We start from the raw sequence: 23,385 nt of genomic DNA, 5'->3' as shown, positions 1-23,385 counted from the left end.
AGAGGGGAAAAACAAGTATTCCAGAAAATCACATTGTAGGATTTTTTTATGAATTTATTTGCTAATTATGGTGGAAAAATAAGTATTTGGTCACCTACAAACAAGCAAGATTTCTGGCTCTCACAGACCTGTAACTTCTTCTTTAAGAGGTCTCCTCTGTCCTCCACTCGTTACCTGTATTAATGGCACCTGTTTGAACTTGTTATCAGTATAAAAAGACACCTGTCCACAACCTCAAACAGTCACACTCCAAACTCCACTATGGCCAAGACCAAAGAGCTGTCAAAGGACACCAGAAACAAAATTGTAGACCTGCACGAGGCTGGGAAGACTGAATCTGCAATAGGTAAGCAGCTTGGTTTGAAGAAATCAACTGTGGGAGCAATTATTAGGAAATGGAAGACATACAAGACCACTGATAATCTCCCTCAATCTGGGGTTCCACACAAGATCTCACACCGTGGGGTCAAAATGATCACAAGAACGGTGAGCAAAAATCCCAGAACCACACGGGGGGACCTAGTGAATGACCTGCAGAGAGCTGGGACCAAAGTAACAAAGCCTACCATCAGTAACACACTACGCCGCCAGGGACTAAAATCCTGCAGTGCCAGACGTGTCCCCCCTGCTTAAGCCAGTACATTCCAGGCCCGTCTGAAGTTTGCTAGAGTGCATTTGGATGATCCAGAAGAGGATTGGGAGAATGTCATATGGTCAGATGAAACCAAAATATAACTTTTGGTAAAAACTCAACTCGTCGTGTTTGGAGGACAAAGAATGCTGAGTTGCATCCAAAGAACACCATACCTACTGTGAAGCATGGGGGTGGAAACATCATGCTTTGGGCCTGTTTTTCTGCAAAGGGACCAGGACGACTGATCCGTGTAAAGGAAAGAATGAATGGGGCCATGTATGGTGAGATTTTGAGTGAAAACCTCCTTCCATCAGCAAGGGCATTGAAAATGAAACGTGGCTGGGTCTTTCAGCATGACAATGATCCCAAACACACCGCCCAGGCAATGAAGGAGTGGCTTCGTGAAGAAGCATTTCAAGGTCCTGGAGTGGCCTAGCCAGTCTCCAGATCTCAACCCCATAGAAAATCTTTGGAGGGAGTTGAAAGTCCATGTTGCCCAGCAACAGCCCCAAAACATCACTGCTCTAGAGGAGATCTGCATGGAGGAATGGGCCAAAATACCAGCAACAGTGTGTGAAAACCTTGTGAAGACTTACAGAAAACGTTTGACCTGTGTCATTGCCAACAAAGGGTATATAACAAAGTATTGAGAAACTTTTGTTATTGACCAAATACTTATTTTCCACCATAATTTGCAAATAAATTCATTAAAAATCTTCTGGAGAAAAAAAATCTCATTTTGTCTATCATAGTTAACGTGTACCTATGATGAAAATTACAGGCCTCTCTCATCTTTTTAAGTGGGAGAACTTGCACAATTGGTGGCTGACTAAATACTTTTTTCCCCCACTGTACAACAGCTTTTAAGAGATATTAGCAGCCCACAAAAGGGAAGCATAACTGAGAAGTTAATCAAAGCCAGGCATGTGTGGGAGCTTGATTAAACACTAGCAAGAACTCAACCTCTCTTTCAACCATCTATTTTTGGCCTGAATAAAAAGTGAGCATTAACCATCGTCATACTCAAATTCAACTGGGTGCATGAAGAAAAACAGGGATGTCCTGGGAACAGTAGAGCCAGATTGGCTGATAATTTAATCTAAATGCTCATATCTAGCATGGCTCACAGGAAGGTAGCATCAGAGAGCTGATGGGCTGTGTGTACTCCTGATGGTATAGCCAACAGCCAGAGTAACGATGCTGGTTAAAGCATCTTACTCCCAGTCGCCCCGAGAAATGGGTGCTGGCTGACGACCAAGAGCAGCACAACTCCCATCTGAGCTGACGTTAAACACTCAGGAAGTCAGCAACAACGACCTCTCCCCAGAAAGAATTCCACCCTCCCCGAGTATGGCCTAATAACCTGGCCTACCCAACAGAACACTGGCACAGACCTTTACTTTACACACCCATCCATTTACAGTCTGTCTGGGACTGGGTATGAGGCTGCTGTCTGTCACTGGGTTTCCACATCACATGCCCAGAGAGAACTAATAGAAAACACTTATTTTGGAATACTTTGTTTTGTCACCGACTTACTTTGTGTCTGTCTGAATAGCCCAAGCAGCTGACCAGGTCTAGAAAAGAAATGGAAAATAGCTCAAACTCAGTCACTGCTGTAGACACACACACACGCTCATCGAAAAGTGATCCCAAATACAGCTTCATGACTTACTGTTCTGAATATGCACAATGAATCCAATGACAAACATTTACATTCCACAAAGACAACCTTAATGAATCACAATCAGCTTCACTGTCACAAAGCAATTGTTCACATACCAGATTTCACTGCAATCCTTTGGACACAATTCTCATATAAAATCTTCTTTCAAAGGGTTCTGGTGCAGTAAAAATGTGAGAAGAATAAAAATGATAGATGTTGCAGCAGGGTTTTTGTAGTCCTCTCCAGCTTTGAGGGAACAACATAGCACAGTTTCAATTATTTCCAGCTGACGATCTCTTGATTCTCTGACAATCATATATTTTCTTGGTCACTATAGAATTGCTAAAAGATTGCAGAGCTACATCACACCCTTTAGATATTTTCATTGAGGGTTACAGTTGATGTTTGGTTCAGTGATATGCATAGTTAAGCCATACATAGCTAATGAGATTATGGGTATTACTGACACAATGCAGTGGGAAAATGTGTGGCACAATAGTGTGCTAGTTTATGATTATAGGAAAGCCATAATGAGCCATTAGACTTAATCTGAGAAGTGATGCAGGGTGAAAACAATGGTGACCTAGGGCACGGTGACTGAGACTGAGATGGGTTGATAAAGTCTCCATGGGGCAGCGCTGGAGCCCAAACACTGAATCAGAGGCCTATGATCTTTTGACATAATGCGACAGTGGGAAGGAAACAAGCTGAACAGATAAAGGGAACTCAGCTCCAGCAGAGCGTGACATTTTCCCTCTCCATATCTGTCCTGAAGGGTGAGAAAACACATGCAAATAGAAGCTTTAGATAGGACTTTGGTTAGTTATTTGTTAGGTCAGAGCTTGCTGAACAGAGTTACACCTCCTTAGTGTGGGAGACAGACAGTGGATATCTGTTGAAAATTACAAAGGTAAAGCAACCAACCACAAAATAAGGAAAACAGATAATGCAAATTAGGACATCTAGAGTATGTACTTGTCTCTCACTGTGGTGCTACTTGTTTATAATTAAGCAATAAGGCCCGAGGGGGTGTGGTATCTGGCTAATATCCCACGGCTAAGGGCTGTTCTTATGCACGAAGCAACGCGGAGTACCTGTATACAGCCCTTAGCCGTGGTATATTGGCCATATACCACAAACCCCCAAGGTGCCTTATTGCTATTATAAACTGGTTACTAATGTAATTAGAGTAGTAAATGAAATGGTTTTGTAATACCTGTGGTATACGGCCTAAAATACCACATCTGTCAGCCAATCAGCATTCAGAGCTCGAACCACCCAGTTTATAATAAGAATTATTATAGTTATGCACCAGTAACACTAAAGTGACATTAACATTGACATGTGACTGATGATTCATCTGTGCATCCAGGAAAGAGATGGATAGACCTGGGAGATGAGCTATCCATTTACTGGAACACAGTCATCATCCATTGAATTCAGGGCATGTTTGTCTGTATGCTAGTGAGCAAACAGAACCCTGTTACTTCAGCTCAGACCCACAGACAATACAGAAAAAATCCAGAGGCAGACAGAAGACTCCAGCTGATGGGGCTGATATCATAGTAACTACATTTGGAAAATATGAAAATTATGGTGACAAATGTTGTGAAATCTTTGTCTCACAGCATGAAATTGCCTAAAATATGTCAAACCTATATACTTCAAGGGAAAAACATGAGTTTTCATTTCCTACACATGATACCTCCATAAAACATAGCAGCTGTTTAATTGTTGCCCAGACTAGAACAGGTGGGTATTGTCTGTGAGAGAGAAGATATCACATCAACCTCGAAGTCTGATCAAAAGTGGCCTCTACTACATTGGATCAAAGAGCTGCCTGGAACAGTTCTCCCCATCCCTCACTGGGGTAATGGGTGACATTCGCTGGGAGAACAGACTGTGCTCGCCATTGGGCTGCAACCCCAGTGAGGGTAGAGGCCTGCTGGGCTCCCAGTCCTGTGGGTAGTGGTGCAAGAGCCAGGCTCACAAACGGTGTGCTGTACCAAGGGCTGGGCAGCAGGAAACCTGGGCGAGCCAGAAGAGAAGAGGGGAGCTGACAGTGAGCTGGCCGGGACACACAGACCCAGATCACTTTACAGAGAGAGGAAAATGCAGCTGGCTGTTCCTCACCTGACCACCACATTCACGGCTGGCCCAGGATGCAGAGAGATGTGTTTCAGATTTAAAAGAATATCAAAGGCCTGCATTATCCCTGTGTCATCACTGAACCGACTGAGGAAAGCAGAAAATAAAATAATGATTTATGGAAACGTTCACTACACAAAAGTGAGGCAGAAAATGGATATACAATTGGATCTAAAAGGAGAATCCTCTATATTTTTGCTTGCTACAAAACCACTAGAATGACAGGTAACCCTACATTATAAAGGCGTCAATGGCACAGTTAACAGGTGGTATTAGTTTGCATAAAGGGAACATTTACTTGTCAGTAAAGAACAATGGGGTTTTGGTTTGGAGAACAAACTGCCACCATGATCAACTACTGAGGAATACTAAGTAAGTGCCAAACAGAGGAAGTTGCTGTGTTAATGGCATCATGAATGGTCACCATGAAGTGGTATCCTCTAATGTGATGCACTTTAACAGACATGGCAGGATGTGGCATCACATCAGACAGCATATCTGTTTGAGGACAGAAAGGTCAACAACAGCTCTTTATAAAACTAGTGGAAATGTTAAACCTTCAATAAAAATCTAAATTAAAGCAATGCTCATTTTAGCCTGTTTGATGTTTCATTAGTCCTTTTAACTTTTCATTTTGCACAAACAAACCGCAAGGGGTTACAACTAATGAGTAAATATCATTCAGAGGAGCTTCTGTGAGAACGTTGTCAGACTAGTATAGCCCAGACCAGCGTTTAACATCCATGGATAAATCTGGTTCTATACCTTCCAGAGGACAATGGCAGAGCATTGATCCAGTGTGATTCAGCTATATTTTCTGGAAGTCAGTGAGTCGGAACTTAGAACCTGTGTGATGGCTTATGGAACGCCACGAACATGAAGATGGAGCTTTCTAACAAAGACCAATATGTGTGGGATTGATAAAGAGGAGAGTGTAGGTTTACTGGACCTCTGTGAACAAATTTAACGAGTTCCCCAGTTCTACAGAAGGGGTGTTCGCCCTGTTCTAGAGAAGAGCTCGAATTCCTGCAAAAATCATTTCAGCAATGCAGGGTGGAAAATGGAGCGCAGGCTTTGAAATGGGGGGATGTTACTGAGCATGCACCTCCCTGCAGGAAAAGCTGATAAAAACCATATGCTGTCATACTGACCTAGTATTCAGCATCTGGCAGAGTGGGGCCTATGAGTGATGCTACCGTCTGGTGCTCCAGAGTGACAGACGGCTTCTCTCCACACAAGCCAAATATTAGAGTTCCCTCAATGTGGCCCCAAAAAGCCTTTCAAAATGAAGAGTTTTGCACTGAGTAACTGCAGTGTGTTTCGCATTGGTGCATAATGTTCATTCTTTAACTCTGACATCATCAGACTAAAGAGAGGAGAATATCTGGGGAAGGTTTGTTATTTGACAGAAATTCTGTTTTTGACGAGCCAGGTTCTGATACATCCAGATGACGTACTATGATCTTGTACACAAAACAGCAAACCTACTTTTGGAGCAAACCTGGAAAAACAATTGCTCCTTTCATGTCCAATTTTTCCAGTGGTGCAAAATGCTAAGATGCAAGACGTATTAAATGTATTCCACCTGGTTCATTGAAAGGATACATTCAGTTGTGTCCAACAGTTTCATACTGTTTTGAATTCAACCTTTCCATTCTCTGCTTACAGAATATTATGTTCAATAAATCTGTCACTGATGAAGGGATCTGTATATACTGTCATTAAAGCTACCTCACAAGAAGGAAACCACTCCATTTCCTTCTGGTCATTCAGCATGAAATTCAGCACCCATGCCAGGGAACCGCCCACAAGCTCTAGTCTAAATAAGAATATCTCCAACTTCAGCAGATCCAAGGGACTTGGGTTCACTGCAGCATATTACCTCTGAAGTGAGTCAGATTGTGCCTCAAGGCTAAAAGTTGTCTAATGCTGGCTCATCTAGATGTTGTGTGCACAGCATGCTGAATCTATCTATCCTCATATCTGGGTTTATTCGTTGGAATCTACTACAGAAAGACAAATGTTTTTAAAACCACTATGAGCCTACAGAGAGGTAGTCGTCCAGTCATCAGGCAATGTACATGCATGCCTTTTATGGTACCCTCAGGAGGACAATGGGTAAATCCATTTGAATTCAATCACTTTTTGACAGCACCCCTTTTGATTTGAACTAAACCTTCCATACATATTTGACCATGGTAGAAGTGGTCAGAAAGAGATAAAGAGTGCTTCAAGAGATAAAGGTGCTCAAAGTTGACCTTTTTTGATTACCCCACCATACCATGAGATATCCATATCTTAATCATTGGAAAAGATAAACGGTTGAGATTGTTATAATTTAAAAGCTTGCAAACAGGGTTGTCAAACTGTTTTTATTTTATTTTATTTTTTATGATTATATATATTTTTTAATTACCTTCAACGTCAATTATCTAAAATTGCATAAACTCAACAACAACTAAATTATTTGCATATGTTGTAGTTTAGACCCTAGTTTACATCATATGAGGTTTTTGTGTTGTGCCCGCCATCGGTTGAGACACACAACATGCTCTTGAATACAGGGTGGGTGTCATGTTCTAAAAATAGACTGCATAACAGGGTTGACCTGTTCTAGAGAGAATGCGTGGGATATGGACATAGGGCAGGGATGGTAATGTCAGAATATACACTGAGTGTACAAAAAAATAATAAAAAATAATATGCCATTTAGCAGACGCTTTTAACCAAAGCGACTTACAGTCATGCGTGCATACATTTTTTGTGTATGTTCTAGCTGATAAATGTACTAAAATGGGAATACAATTTAAAATGTTGACTTTCAAATGGTACCACAAAGATGGTTGGAGGTCCACAAATCAGACAACGTTGACTTAAAATGGGAATATCTGTTTTAAATTATACTGTCAATAATCCTCCATAGAAATATAGACAGTAGAATAGATATGACCATTTAAGTTGATATTGGACGGTGGGTGCACCGGCGGTCCTCTTTGTGGTAGTAATTAGAAGTTACAATTTCAATTCAATTCCAATTTCAACAGTGTACCAGTTAAATTGCAGTGGTCTGAAGGGATAGGATTGATATTTCCATGATTGAAATGACGCCCACTCTGTATTCAAGAGCATGTTGTGTCTCAACCGATGGCGGGCACAACACAAAAACCTCAGATGATGTAAAGTAGGGTCTAAGAAATTATCAAATCGTTTGACAACCCTGTTCGTAAGCTTTTAAATGATATCAAACTCAACAGTTTCTCTTTTCCAGTGATGGGGTATGCAAAATGGGTCAAATTTGAGCGCCTCTATCTCCTGAATGTTTTAGCATTCAGGCCCAAAAAGTCACTTTCTGAGCACTTCTTCCATGGGCAAACATGTATAGAAAGTTTTGTTTAAATCAAAAGGGATGCTGTCAAAAAGTGATTAAATTCATATGGATTTACCCCAATGGAAGCTCACGTACAATATTTCCTTTAGAACTCCTATAATCGTACCTCATTGTTCTGATATAACATGAAAATACTTTACGTTCTCAGCTTGACTGTTAGCCAAGGTACAGAGCTCAGTTATGTGCTACTGAGTGTGTATTATGTAAAGGTTCTCTCTTTGGATTCCCTTGTGGGAAACCAGATCTACAGGCTCCATACACTGTGCACTGGGAGCAGAGCAGTGAGACTGCATAACAGGGTTGAGACTGCATAACAGGGTTGACCTGTTCTAGAGAGAATGCGTGGGATATGGACATAGGGCAGGGATGGTAATGTCAGAATATACACTGAGTGTACAAAATAATATTGAGTTGCACCCCCTTTTGCCCTCAGAACAGTCTCAATTCGCCGGGGCATGGACATCACAAGGTGTCGAAAGCGTTCTACATGGATGCTGGCACATGTTGACTTCAATGCTTCCCACAGTTGTGTCAAGTTGGCTGGATGCCCTTTGGGTAGTGGACCATTCTTGACACACACAGGAAACTGTTGAGCGTGAAAAACCCAGCAGCATTGCGCCTGGCACCTACTACCAAACCCTGTTCAAAGGCTCTTTTGTCTTGCCCATTCACCCTCTGAATGACACACGTACACAATCCATGTCTCAGTTGTCTCAAGGCTTAAAAATCCTTCTTTAACCTGTCTCCTCCGCTTCATCTACATTGATTGAAGTGGATTTAAAAAGTGACATCACTAAGGGATCATACAGTGAGGGAAAAAAGTATTTGATCCCCTGCTGATTTTGTACGTTTGCCCACTGACAAAGAAATGATCAGTCTATAATTTTAATGGTAGGTTTATTTGAACAGTGAGAGACAGAATAACAACAAAAAAATCCAGAAACACGCATGTCAAAAATGTTATAAATTGATTTGCATTTTAATGAGAGAAATAAGTATTTGACCCCTCTGCAAAACATGACTTAGTACTTGGTGGCAAAACCCATGTTGGCAATCACAGAGGTCAGACGTTTCTTGTAGTTGGCCACCAGGTTTGCACACATCTCAAGAGGGATTTTGTCCCACTCCTCTTTGCAGATCTTTTCCAAGTCATTAAGGTTTCGAGGCTGACGTTTGGCAACTCGAACCTTCAGCTCCCTCCACAGATTTTCTAAGGGATTAAGGTCTGGAGACTGGCTAGGCCACTCCAGGACTTTAATGTGCTTCTTCTTGAGCCACTCCTTTGTTGCCTTGGCCGTGTGTTTTGAGTCATTGTCATGCTGGAATACCCATCCACTCCCCATTTTCAATGCCCTGGCTGAGGGAAGGAGGTTCTCACCCAAGATTTGACGGTACATGGCCCCATCCATCGTCCCTTTGATGCGGTGAAGTTGTCCTGTCCCCTTAGCAGAAAAACACACGCAAAGCATAATGTTTCCACCTCCATGTTTGACGGTGGGGATGGTGTTCTTGGGGTCATAGGCAGCATTCCTCCTCCTCCAAACACGGCAAGTTGAATTGATGCCAAAGAGCTCAATTTTGGTCTCATCTGACCACAACACTTTCACCCAGTTCTCCTCTGAATCATTCAGATGTTCATTGGCAAACTTCAGACGGGCATGTATATGTGCTTTTTTGAGCAGGGGGACCTTGCGGGCACTGCAGGATTTCAGTCCTTCACGGCGTAGTGTGTTACTAATTGTTTTCTTGGTGACTATGGTCCCAGCTGCCTTGAGATCATTGACAAGATCCTCCCGTGTAGTTCTGGGCTGATTCCTCACCGTTCTCATGATCATTGCAACTCCACGAGGTGAGATCTTGCATGGAGCCCCAGGCCGAGGGAGATTGACAGTTATTTTGTGTTTCTTCCATTTGCGAATAATCGCACCAACTGTTGTCACCTTCTCACCAAGCTGCTTGGCGATGGTCTTGTAGCCCATTCCAGCCTTGTGTAGGTCTACAATCTTGTCCCTGACATCCTTGGCGAGCTCTTTGGTCTTGGCCATGGTGGAGAGTTTTGAATCTGATTGATTGATTACTTCTGTGGACAGGTGTCTTTTATACAGGTAACAAACTGAGATTAGGAGCACTCCCTTTAAGAGTGTGCTCCTAATCTCAGCTCGTTACCTGTATAAAAGACACTTGGGAGCCAGAACTCTTTCTGATTGAGAGGGGGTCAAATACTTATTTCCCTCATTAAAATGCAAATCAATTTATAACATTTTTGACATGCGTTTTTCAGGATTTTTTTGTTATTCTGTCTCTCACTGTTCAAATAAACCTACCATTCAAATTATAGACTGATCATTTCTTTATCAGTGGGCAAATTTACAAAATCAGCAGGGGATCAAATACTTTTTTCCCTCACTGTAGCTTTCACCTGGTCAGTCTGTGTCATGGAAAGAGCAGGTGTGCCTAATGTTTTGTACACTCAGTGTACAGTACAGGACATTACAAGTCAAGCAAAGTCATTCAGTGGATTTGGGCAATTCATGTGGAACAAATGATACAACGTGATAAATCTTGCTCATTTAATTAAATCAAACAAAATAAAATATCCATCATTGATTAGACCCAACCTCTGCCTTTTAAGAGAATGCAATACTGCAGATGACTTGTTGGATTCAATAAACAGTACTTTAGCTGACACCCACAGTGGGATATCTGCCACAATGGCAATGGCCTCATGAACTGTGGTCTAAACACAAAGGAAGAGGCCATGCAACAGGGACAACTTTCTCCATAACTCTCACCGGTACGCTTCAGCTGCTGGGATGACATTCAGTAACCAGGAGAAACCGGTCTCCATGTGGATAACACACACGCGCTGCTCTCTGTCTCCTCTTCCATGACCAACCTGTTTTATTCAAAGTAGGGCCGTGCCTCATGTACCTACACTGTACCTAGGAAGTGGGAGGTGCATGTGACTGTGTCCCTCAATATAGGTGGTTGCTATAGTGACTATCTGCAGGATACCTTTCTTTTACAACACCCCTCCCCCTCCCCTCCAGATGTATAATTGTATGGTAAGTCAGATGAAAGTTGTTGAGTAGATAACAATTACAAATAATATGTTATTTTCCATTATGCCATATTGGCTTTTTTCCACCTGTATCACAGAGTGTAAACAAACAAGTTTAACAATGAACAGGGCAGACTGTTTCCAACTGGGCCCTCTAGATCGCAATTTTCATCTTTAGCATGTCTCACTAAGGCTTTGGAATCCAATACACATTGTTGTCCAAAACATTTTATTGGTTCAATGTTTAATGGTTTACTATATCTCTCGTCCACATACAAAATCCTGCCCAGTTAGAGAGGGAGAGCAGGAGAGAGAGTGTGAGAGAGAACTTTTATCATAAACATATGGTAGGTAGGCTACTCCTCAAATAGGAGAGGGAAAATAGTGGATTGGATTGTTGTTGCATTCTTAACATTCCATACAACCTGCTAGATTGGATTAACGACATAAAGGAGACTAGAAGCAGCATTTAGTCAGTGCTGTTCTTTGAATTGAACTTTACACTGTAGCAAAACAAAACCTAATATGATTGCAATTCCTGTCTCCTTAAATATATAATTCCGTGAAGTAGGCACTCCTACATCCAGCTATGTTATTATTCTCTATGGCAATTAAACACATAATGGCTATTGGTTACAATAATAGGCAACTTCACATCAGCCTCTAAAAATGACCCTTGCAGCACCTCAGTAGGCTATGACTCATGACGACATGAAATTGTTGAATGACTAGCCATGTTAAACTAAACATTTCTCCAAATAGTCTGGTGACAATTTACAGGATGCAATATCAACCTTATTTTACAATTTATACAAATGGTATGGTCATTAGGCTAAAACATAAGACTATATTTCATAAAATTACATTGTCCCCTTGTATTGACCCTTTATACTGTGCAATAGGAATATGTTGATCCTTTTTTTTTTTTTATGACGTGAGGGAAATTTTACGTCATAGTGTTACGAATCCATTAGATCTCTTTATATTTAAGAATCTATAAGAACTTTCAAGTCCCTTTCAAGAAGACACTATATCGTGTTCCTTCATATCCATATGACATGATTATACAAAAAAAACAGTCTGTATCAGATCAATTCTCTTACCATTCTCTCTCTTTCCCCAGACAGTTACAATGTATCCTTCTATTCCGTATTGAACAGGGGCTGTCTCAGTAGTCGTCTATTACTAAAACCTGTAAAACGTAGTTGGTCGGCTTCTAAGAAAAAAACAAGACAAATTCCAAATAAACAATAGGATCCCAGATGCTTTCCAAGCAGGAACGCACGGATTCTCCTCAGGACCTGGTTCCTCTGTCCATACTGTAGCTATTGTAAATGAACTCAGGCTCTGAATGCTGCTGTATGTTTGAGCGCTGAAGTTAAACTTCGAGGCTGGTAGTTGACTGAGCAGCCTGACCAAACAATCCATAAATGGAAAATTCGTCTTTAGCCCTCAGCCAATAGGAGCGGGATCTGGACGCGTCACTCCAGAGGGAATCCCACCAGATGATTTTGGGTACGTTGGAGAACGCATTTGCTGTGGGTAAAAAGCGCGGCCCAATCAAATCGGACAAATAAGAGCTTTGAATTTGATAAGAATTTATTCTGAAAGAGGACCATATTGTACAAGCATTATACACTTTATGATACTTTTATATCACTCATGGGATAGCTTTTACAAGTTTATCTTTCCTTCTAAATTGAGCAGAAATGTCCTTGTCCCATGGCGCTCTAGCGACTCCTGTGTCGGGCCGGGCGCATGCACGCTGACACGGTCGCCAGTTGTAAGGTGTTTCCTCCGACACATTGGTGCAGCGGACTTCCGGGTTAAGCGAGCAGTGTGTCAAGAAGCAGTGCGGCTTGGCAGGGTCATGTTTCGGAGGACGCATGGCTCTCAACCTTCGCCTTTCCTGAGTCCGTACGGGAGTTGCAGCGATGGGACAATACTGTAACTACCAATTGGATATCACGAAATTGGGGAGAAAAAGGGGTAAAAAAATTAAAAATAGTTTAATATTCCTTTGATACTGCCATTCCGTTTCTTTTTTATCCTGAAAAACTTCAAATTTCTTAACGATTACAAGCACACCCATAACAAGATGCAGCCACCACTATGCTTGGAAATGTGGAGAGAGGTACTCAGTGATGTGTTGTATTGGATTTGCCCCAAACACAGCTCTTTGTGTTCAGGACAAAAAGTTAATTGCTTTGCCACATTTTTTGCAGTATTACTTTAGTGCCTTGTTGCAAACAGGATGCATGTTTTGGAATATTTTTATTCTGTACAGACTTCCTTCTTTTCACTCTGTCATTTAGGTTAGTATTGTGGAGTAACTACAATGTTGTTGATCCATCCTCAGTTTTCTCCTATCACAGCCATTAAACTCTGTAACTGTTTTAATGTCACCATTGGCCTCATGGCGAAATTCGTGAGCGGTTTCCTTCCCCTCCGGCAACTGAGTTAGGAACGACACCTGTATCTTTGTAGTGACTGGGTGCATTGATACACCATCCAAAGTGTAATTAATAACTTCACCATGCTCAAAGGGATATTCAGTGACTTAACCAATAGGTGCCCTTCTTTGCGAAGGCATTGGACAACCTCCCTGGTCTTTGTGGTTGAATCTGTGTTTGTAATGCATTGCTCGACTGAGGGACCTTACAGATAATATGTGTGGGATACAAAGATGAGGTAGTCATTACAATTTTTTAAACACTATTATTGCACACAGAGTGAGTCCATGCAACTTATTATGTGACTTGTTAAGCACATTTCTACTCCTGAACTTATTTAGGCTTGCCATAACAAAGGGTTAAATACTTATTGACTCCAGACATTTACGCTTTTTATTAATTTGTAAACATTTTGAAAAACATCATTCCACTTTGACATTATGGGGTATTGTGTGTAGGCCAGTGACAAAAAAACCTCAATTTAATCCATTTTAAATTCAGGCCATAACACAACAAAATGTGGAAAAGGTGAAGGGGGGTGAATACTTTCTGAAGGGACTGTAATTAACATAACCCAAATAACATGAATGTGAATTAATGTTACAGTATGACATTTAATGGGTGCTCATGTGACAGATGTAAACAACCGTGTGAACACAAATAACTGGAGCAGTAGGATGAAGACAATGCACTCATTGTTCACCGTGTCAAATATAGAAAGAGTTCACCCAAAATAATTGAGTTTTTTGTTTTTCTATCCCTGAACATATACGATGGCAAACAACCCAGTTCTCACAGCAAAATGTCAAATGTAATTTGGTTGACTGGATATTTATAAAGCTTTTGCAAGTCAACTCCAACTGCGTCAGCTCATCTCATCTACTGTCACCAATGTGTAGCACACACAAATGATCTCCTGTGCACCAGATCTTTAACTGGGTACGGTTTGGATGTGGAGTGAGGCAGGGAGGGAGCCGGTATAACATGTGGGTGAAACCTGTATGACAGGCCTAACAATGGCATGCAGGGCTTGCAGGCTGCCCATGACATTCTGTAACAGGTTATGCTGCTGCCATGAATACCAACTGTTTGATTTCAAACATATACCTGTAGAATGCGTGTGTGTGTCAGTGGCATAGCTCTGTTTCCCACCCAATTGGGAGCCAGGCCCAGCCAATCAAAATTAGTTTTTCCCCACAAAAGGGCTTCATTACGTATCCTCATCAGTTTTTTGTGCATATGGAACATTTCTGGGATATTTTATTTCAGCTCATTAAACATGGGCCCAACACTTTACATGTTGCGTTTATATTTATGTTCAGTCTACAAACCATCTACTTGGGACTATCCAAATAAAGTGCTAACAAACGTTTTTTTTCATTTTGCCATAGTTTGTACATCTCAATTGGCAATAGGCAGAGAGAAAAATGTGCAGTTTTATAGCCAATCTCTTGCTACTTTACATATTTTGCCATGAGGCTGAGAGAAAATGTTGCTGTTTTAGAGCGAATTTCCTGGTATTCTACACACTTTGCCATGAGGCCGAGAGGAAAAATGTGCAGTTTTAAAGCTAATTTCCTATAATTCAAGAAAAAATAATCATAGCTTATGATGTGTTCAAATGCTATCCCCCCAACCCAACATCTCCTAGGACCACGCATTGCGGGGGCTGCGTGCTGCGCCAGTGGGTGTGTGTGTGTGTGTGTGAGTGTGTAAGAGAGATGTCATTTTGTTACTCAAAGATTTGGAGAGCCTAATAATGATTCAAAGATAACATGAACATTGATAATTGATAAAAGGTACAGATGCATGGCAATGCCAGGAAAAACAGGTAAGTATCGCCATCTGCAGGACAAAAGCTTTAAGCACAAACATAAACCAGAGAGGAACTTGATGCTGCAAAAGGATGACTGGATATTTAGATATATTTTGTTCTTATTTACCTTGAGATACTTTGACTTACTTCTATTTAATATCCCAAAACAAATGTTTTTGTCATATCTTCAGCACAATGGCGTAGTAAGTAGTCATATATATATTAATATTCCTATGCAGATTATTATAATGGCTAGAATTTTGAGACTTGTCAGGCATAAATATGTGTAGCATCAACTCTTCAAAAACTAGTTTCATTTTCAATGAAATGTACAGAACAGCAAAATAGTTGGGAGTTCTCACATACTGTATATCATCCATTCACACACCACAAACCCCCTCTGTTCATGCTGTCTTCCTGTTATGGTCAGCTCTGCTTCCTCATTTAGTGAATCAAGAAAAATAAAAAAGAATTCTAAGTACAAAGATCATGGACGTGCTTTCTATCTTCATTCTAATGACTCTGGTAGGAAAATGTCAAGGTAGGTAAATATTTTCTCAACAAAGTTTAAGACTTGAATAATAGAGTTTGTGAGTATACAATCGAGAAGCTTGATTCTAACTTTGGAAACCTTTTTTTTTTATCTCAAAGGGAACATTTATCTAATTTATCGAGGGGAAAAAGAAGATATATCCCTACAATGTAAAGGAAGTTTTTGGCAGATTGACCTAGATCAAGACAACAAGGTGGATTGCACTTTTAATTACACTGCTAATGACAATAAGAAGACATGTAACCAGGATTTGGGGAAGAACATAACACTTGAACTAGAAGAAAAATCCTGCATAAATCTAAGTATTGAACAATGTTTTTATATGAAATTGGAAAGAAACATCACTGGATTTTTTGCGTGTTTCCGCAATGTCCAATCAATTGATGGATACCTATTCCCCTTTAAACCATCAAAAGATCTAGTGGCTTTTTATATTGTGGCATTTATTGAATCAGAGAGTGAGTTCACATTTGCATTTCCTAACTTTCACAATTTCTAAATGATATACAACTCACATTACAGTATACTGTACAGTAGGCCTATATTGTATATATACAGTGCATTCGGAAAGAAAAACCCCTTGCCTTTTTCCACATTTTGTTACGTTACAGCCTTATTCTAAAATGGATTCAATTGTTTCCCCCCCTCATCAATCTACACACAATACCCCATAATGACAAAGCAAAAACAGGTTTGTAGAAATCTTTGCACAAAAAAACAGAAATATCACATTTACATAAGTATTCAGACCCTTTACTCAGTACTTTGTTGAGGCACCATTGGCAGCGATTACAGCCTTGAGTCTTCTTGGGTATGACGCTACAAGCTTGGCACACCTGTATTTGGGGAGTTTCTCCCATTCTTCTCTGCATATCCTCTTAAGCTTTGTCAGGTTGGATGGGGAGCGTCGCTGCACAGCTATTTTCAGGTCTCTCCTGAGATGTTCGATCGGGTTCAAGTCCGGGCTCTGGCTGGGCCACTCAAGGACATTCAGAGACTTGTCCCGAAGCCACTCTTGCGTTGTCTTGGCTGTGTGCTTAGGGTCGTTGTCCTGTTGGAAGGTGAACCTTCGCCCCAGACTGAGGTCCTGAGTGCTCTGGAGCAGGTTTTCATCAAGGATCTCTCTGTACTTTGCTCCGTTCATCTTTCCCAAGATCCTGACTAGTCTCCCAGTCCCTGCCGCTGAAAAACATCCCCACAGCATGATGCTGTCACCACCATGCTTCACCATAGGGATGGTGACGGGTTTCCTCCAGACGTGACGCTTGGCATTCAGGCCAAATAATTCAATCTTGGTTTCATCAGACCAGAGAATCTGGTTTCTCATGGTCTGAGTGTCCTTTAGGTGTCTTTTGGCAAACTCCAAATGGGCTGTCATGTGCCTTTTACTGAGGAGTGGCTTCCGTCTGGCCACTCTACCATAATGGCCTGATTGGTGGAGTGCTGCAGAGATTGTTGTCTTTCTGGAAGGTTCTCCCATCTCCACAGAGGTACTCTGGAGCTCTGTCAGAGTAACCATCGGGTTCTTGGTCACCTCCCTGACCAAGGCCTTTCTCCCCCGATTGCTCAGTTTGGCCGGGCGGCCAGCTCTAGGAAGGGTCTTGGTGGTTCCAAACTTCTTCCATTTAAGAATGATGGAGGCCACTGTGTTCTTGGGGACCTTCAATGCTGCAGAAATGTTTTGGTACCCTTCCCCAGATCTGTGCCTGGACATAATCCTGTCTTGGAGCTCTACGGACAATTTCTTCGACCTCATGGCTTGGTTTTTGCTCTGACATGCACTGTCAACTGTGGGACCTTATATAGACAGATGTGTGCCTTTCCAAATCATGTCCAACCAATTGTCCAATCAAGTTGTAGAAACATCTCAAGGATGATCAATGGAAACAGGATGCACCGGAGCTAAATTTCAAGTTTCATAGCAAAGTGTCTGAATACTTATGTAAATAAGGTATTTCTGTTTTTTATGTTTAATAAATTCGCAAACATTTCTAAAAACCTGTTTTCATTTTGTCATTATGGGGTATTGTGTGTATATTAATGAGGATTTTTTATTTAATCATTTTTAGAATAAGGCTGTAATGTAACAAAATGTGGAAAAAGGGAAGTGGTCTGAATAGTTTCCACATGCACTGTAGATATATTATATTTGAAGTCATATGATTTTGAGATTCATAGTTTTACAATATGTTTATGAAAATATTTTACATGAAATTATGTTCTTTTTCTGTAGTGGTGATACCTGACCCTGGTGTGGAAACTAAAACTGTTACCAAACAGCATGGAGAAACAGTCAACCTTACATGTCATTTCACAATAGCCAAACATTTTTCTAACATGCCATTCTCAGTGTACTGGATCAAGAACTTCAGCGGAAATAATTGCACTTGTCTTCATTCTTATTCTTTTGATACTAATGTTGGACCATCATATAACCACCATTGTCTCATTGATGAGGCCCTGCTGAATAAAATGTCAAATACTTCATCTACACCCCTAACAAACCCTCACTTTCATAACCTTAAGATCAGCAATGCCACATATTCAGACAGCGGACAGTATTTGTGTGCCTTACAGGTGCTTAAAGGTAAAAAAGGGCACTGGAAGGTAATAACTAATATCACAGTCACTGTGAATGGAGAATTCAACAACCACACCAACAGGAATGACACAGCCCTGTTAGATACACCTGGTGAGTCACAGTATATTGTTATCACTAATACATAATATGATCATGAATAATACCTCATTGATCTTCATTCTGAATGCTTTGTGTTTTATTAAAAGGGGTTCCTTACATACCACTGTATGTAGTAGGAGCCCTGTTCTTCTCCTGCCTGTTTGTTACTGCCATTGTCATTGTCATGACGAAAAATACCAAGATTTCGCAAGGTGAGTAAAAACCCACATACTGTATGTTCTATTATCAAGTATGTCTTTTTTAATCATCATAATGTTATTGACATGGCCTTCTGTTTCTTTCTGCCTCCAGCAGAATCTCACACTCTGAGGATGAAAAGGTATTTCATTATTTGAAAATAACATTTCTGATAGCCATGTACAGTGGGGAGAACAAGTATTTGATACACTGGCGATTTTGCAGGTTTTCCTACTTACAAAGCGTGTAGAGATCTGTAATTTTTTATCATAGGTACACTTCAACTGTGAGAGACCTGTATCATTACCTGTATTAACTGCACCTGTTTGAACTCGTTACCTGTATAAAAGACACCTGTCCACACACTCAATCAAACAGACTCCAACCTCTCCACAATGGCCAAGACCAGAGAGCTGTGTAAGGACATCAGGGATAAAATTGTAGACCTGCACAAGGCTGGGATGGGCTACAGGACAATAGGCAAGCAGCTTGGTGAGAAGGCAACAACTGTTGCCGCAATTATTAGAAAATGGAAGAAGTTCAAGATGACGGTCAATCACCCTCGGTCTGGGGCTCCATGCAAGATCTCACCTCGTGGGGCATCAATGATCATGAGGAAGGTGAGGGATCAGCCCAGAACTACACGGCAGGACCTGGTCAATGACCTGAAGAGAGCTGGGACCACAGTCTCAAAGAAAACCATTAGTAACACACTACGCCGTCATGGATTAAAATCCTGCAGCGCACGCAAGGTCCCCCTGCTCAAGCCAGCGCATGTCCAGGTCCGTCTGAAGTTTGCCAATGACCATCTGGATGATCCAGAGGAGGAATGGGAGACGGTCATGTGGTCTGATGAGACAAAAATAGAGCTTTTTGGTCTAAACTCCACTCACCGTGTTTGGAGGAAGAAGAACAATGAGTACAACCCCAAGAACACCATCCCAACCATGAAGCATGGAGGTGGAAACATCATTCTTTGGGGATGCTTTTCTGTAAAGGGGACAGGACGACTGCACCGTATTGAGGGGAGGATGGATGGGGCCATGTATCGCAAGATCTTGGCCAACAACCTCCTTCCCTCAGTAAGAGCATTGAAGATGGGTCGTGGCTGGGTCTTCCAGCATGACAACGACCCAAAACACACAGCCAGGGCAACTAAGGAGTGGCTCCGTAAGAAGCATCTCAAGGTCCTGGAGTGGCCTAGCCAGTCTCCAGACCTGAACCCAATAGAAAATCTTTGGAGGGAGCTGAAAGTCCGTATTGCCCAGCGACAGCGCCGAAACCTGAAGGATCTGGAGAAGGTCTGTATGGAGGAGTGGGCCAAAATCCCTGCTGCAGTGTGTGCAAACCTGGTCAAGACCTACAGGAAACGTATGATCTCTGTAATTGCAAACAAAGGTTTCTGTACCAAATATTAAGTTCTGCTTTTCTGATGTATCAAATACTTATGTCATGCAATAAAATGCAAATTAATTACTTAAAAATCATACAATGTGATTTTCTGGATTTTTGTTTTAGATTCCGTCTCTCACAGTTGAAGTGTACCTATGATAAAAATTACAAACCGCTACATGCTTTGTAAGTAGGAAAACCTGCAAAATCGACAGTGTATCAAATACTTGTTCTCCCCACTGTATCTATTACATGTTACTAATATGGAATTTCATAATAATAAATACTTTATTTAATCATTGCAGAGACCAAGATGGAGAGGAGACACTTGACTCAGACTGTGAGTTGTCATATTATTTCCATAAAAGGAATTTGCAGTACTGACAGGTTTTCAAACCCATTTAACCCCACTGCTTCCTCTTTCTGGATGTAGGCTCCCCATACGCTGAGGGCAGAGGAGAGGAGGAGGGGCCCTACTCACTTGTGAAGCTGACTGAAGTGAGAGATCCTGTGACTGCCCAGAACGGGGCTGAGGAACATGCTGCTGTTGCTGCCGAGCCTTATTCTGTAGTCATGTTCAATACTGAGTATGAGGCCTTTGACCCCCAGGCCATTCAGACACCATCCACCTGACCACCTCAGGATTGGAGCGAAAGTATGAGTTACTAACAACCATTAGTTACTCATATCATGTAGATAAAGTTAGATAAAGATAATGTTTTCATGATTGGTCCTTCATATTGTGTTTAGACCAAGGTTGGGATGGGGCCACCAGGGGTTTGTTTGGGATGGAGGGTGGGAGGGGTTGAGTGTTGGTAAAAAAAATATTTTGTGATTCTTATTGATTGTACAGGTTATGTGACTCAATAAAAAAGTTAGTTCACAAAAATTAAGTTAAATTAAAGAGAAAAGGAGGATTTACTTTATTTTTTGATTGAATGTTTTTGTGCTCACTCATGCTGGACTGAATATTTTCACTAGATGGTGCTAGTGCTCAGTCCTACAGTTGTGCTTACTGTTTCTCTGATATTGTGTGATATGTGTGATTGCCTAATTATTATGTAACATTGAATAAACATTGCATAAATCAAATTAACGTTATTAATTTTTTTTTGGGGGGGAATCAATCAGTGTAATATCAATTGGAATATCAATAGGCGATAGTGTATACTAAACATGATTAATCAAATCAAATTTAGTCGTAAATAGACATATATGAACGGACCAGATTATACTTTTTATTTATTTATTTTAACTTCCATCAATGTAAATGTCTGCACCACTTCCAATCCCCCATATGTATACATATACATACATACACATACATATACACATACATACATATAAATACATATACATACATATACAGTGGGGAGAACAAGTATTTGATACACTGCCGATTTTGCAGGTTTTCCTACTTACAAAGCATGTAGAGGTCTGTAATTTTTATCATAGGTACACTTCAACTGTGAGAGACGGAATCTAAAACAAAAATCCAAAAAATCACATTGTATGATTTTTAAGTAATTAATTTGCATTTTATTGCATGACATAAGTATTTGATCACCTACCAACCAGTAAGAATTCCGGCTCTCACAGACCTGTTAGTTTTTCTTTAAGAAGCCCTCCTGTTCTCCACTCATTACCTTTATTAACTGCACCTGTTTGAACTCGTTACCTGTATAAAAGACACCTGTCCACACACTCAATCAAACAGACTCCAACCTCTCCACAATGGCCAAGACCAGAGAGCTGTGTAAGGACATCAGGGATAAAATTGAAGACCTGCACAAGGCTGGGATGGGCTACAGGACAATAGGCAAGCAGCTTGGTGAGAAGGCAACAACTGTTGGCGCAATTATTAGAAAATGGAAGAAGTTCAAGATGACGGTCAATCACCCTCGGTCTGGGGTTCCATGCAAGATCTCACCTCGTGGGGCATCAATGATCATGAGGAAGGTGAGGGATCAGCCCAGAACTACACGGCAGGACCTGGTCAATGACCTGAAGAGAGCTGGGACCACAGTCTCAAAGAAAACCATTAGTAACACACTACGCTGTCATGGATTAAAATCCTGCAGCGCACGCAAGGTCCCCCTGCTCAAGCCAGCGCATGTCCAGGCCCGTCTGAAGTTTGCCAATGACCATCTGGATGATCCAGAGGAGGAATGGGAGAAGGTCATGTGGTCTGATGAGACTAAAATAGAGCTTTTGGTCTAAATTCCACTCGCCGTGTTTGGAGGAAGAAGAAGGATGAGTACAACCCCAAGAACACCATCCCAACCGTGAAACATGGAGGTGGAAACACCATTCTTTGGGGATGCTTTTCTGCAAAGGGGACAGGACAACTGCACCGTATTGAGGGGAGGATGGATGGGGCCATGTATCGCAAGATCTTGGCCAACAACCTCCTTCCCTCAGTAAGAGCATTGAAGATGGGTCGTGGCTGGGTCTTCCAGCATGACAACGACCTGAAACACACAACCAGGGCAATTAAGGAGTGGCTCCATAATCTTTGGAGGGAGCTGAAAGTCCGTATTGCCCAGCGACAGCCCCGAAACCTGAAGAATCTGGAGAAGGTCTGTATGGAGGAGTGGGCCAAAATCCCTGCTGCAGTGTGTGCAAACCTGGTCAGGAAACGTATGATCTCTGTAATTGCAAACAAAGGTTTCTGTACCAAATATTAAGTTCTGCTTTTCTGATGTATCAAATACTTATGTCATGCAATAAAATGCAAATCAATTACTTAAAAATCATACGAAGTGATTTTCTGGATTTTTGTTTTAGATTCCGTCTCTCACAGTTGAAGTGTACCTATGATAAAAATTACAGAACTCTACATGCTTTGTAAGTAGGAAAACCTGCAAAATCGCCAGTGTATCAAATACTTGTTCTCCCCACTGTATATATACATGTCCTTTTTAAAAATATATTTCCCTTCATTACTTTCCAACCCCACCACCCCTTCCCTAATTGGAGTAGACTAGTGAACAACAACACTTAGGCCTCTACTTCCAGCTTATGCATACTATATACATTTTATGGACACAGTCAATTTTACAATAATTATATTTTGTTTGTTTTTACTCCTGAACTTCCTTTGCCCTCAACCTTCCGATCATTTTCATGATGTCCATCCGGTTTGCTTCTATATGCCATATCTTTTTAACTGTGCTCTTTCACAAAAGCTCTCAACCTATAACCTATATACTTATTATGGACACAGTATGCTTTACATTAGTTATATTGTTGTTATTAGTTGTTGTTAGTTGTTATTAGTCCCATTCTTCAGCTCCATTCAACACCTCCCATCTATCTCTTAACACCATCCATATTGGATTTCTATTTGCCATATATTTTCAACTGTACTGTGATGTTTCACAAAAGTTCTGAACC

General features: G+C 41.1%; 1 protein-coding gene across 3 annotated transcripts; it reads left to right on the top strand.

Moving 5' to 3' along the window:
- Positions 1 to 15,570: 15,570 nt before the first annotated feature.
- LOC121558915 lies at positions 15,571 to 21,081 on the top strand. 3 transcript variants are annotated; one of them, XM_045219873.1, is made up of 7 exons: positions 15,571 to 15,707; positions 15,818 to 15,912; positions 17,953 to 18,411; positions 18,507 to 18,611; positions 18,712 to 18,739; positions 20,295 to 20,329; positions 20,423 to 21,081. In XM_045219873.1, exons 3-7 carry the CDS (start codon positions 18,057 to 18,059, stop codon positions 20,620 to 20,622), a joined length of 723 nt encoding a protein of 240 aa, XP_045075808.1. In that variant the 5' UTR covers positions 15,571 to 15,707; positions 15,818 to 15,912; positions 17,953 to 18,056; the 3' UTR covers positions 20,623 to 21,081. The 3 variants fall into 3 exon arrangements, with proteins under 3 accessions (XP_045075808.1, XP_045075807.1, XP_045075806.1); XM_045219872.1 differs by having other exon boundaries at positions 15,818 to 16,177; positions 18,715 to 18,739; XM_045219871.1 differs by having other exon boundaries at positions 15,818 to 16,177.
- The last annotated feature ends 2,304 nt before the right edge of the window (positions 21,082 to 23,385 follow it).

The sequence above is a fragment of the Coregonus clupeaformis genome, unplaced genomic scaffold, assembly GCF_020615455.1.
Source record: "Coregonus clupeaformis isolate EN_2021a unplaced genomic scaffold, ASM2061545v1 scaf2844, whole genome shotgun sequence".
Classification (NCBI taxonomy): Eukaryota; Metazoa; Chordata; class Actinopteri; order Salmoniformes; family Salmonidae; genus Coregonus; species Coregonus clupeaformis.
The sequence above is the reverse complement of the archived record's forward strand: the minus strand, read 5'-3'. Positions and strand labels throughout refer to the sequence as shown.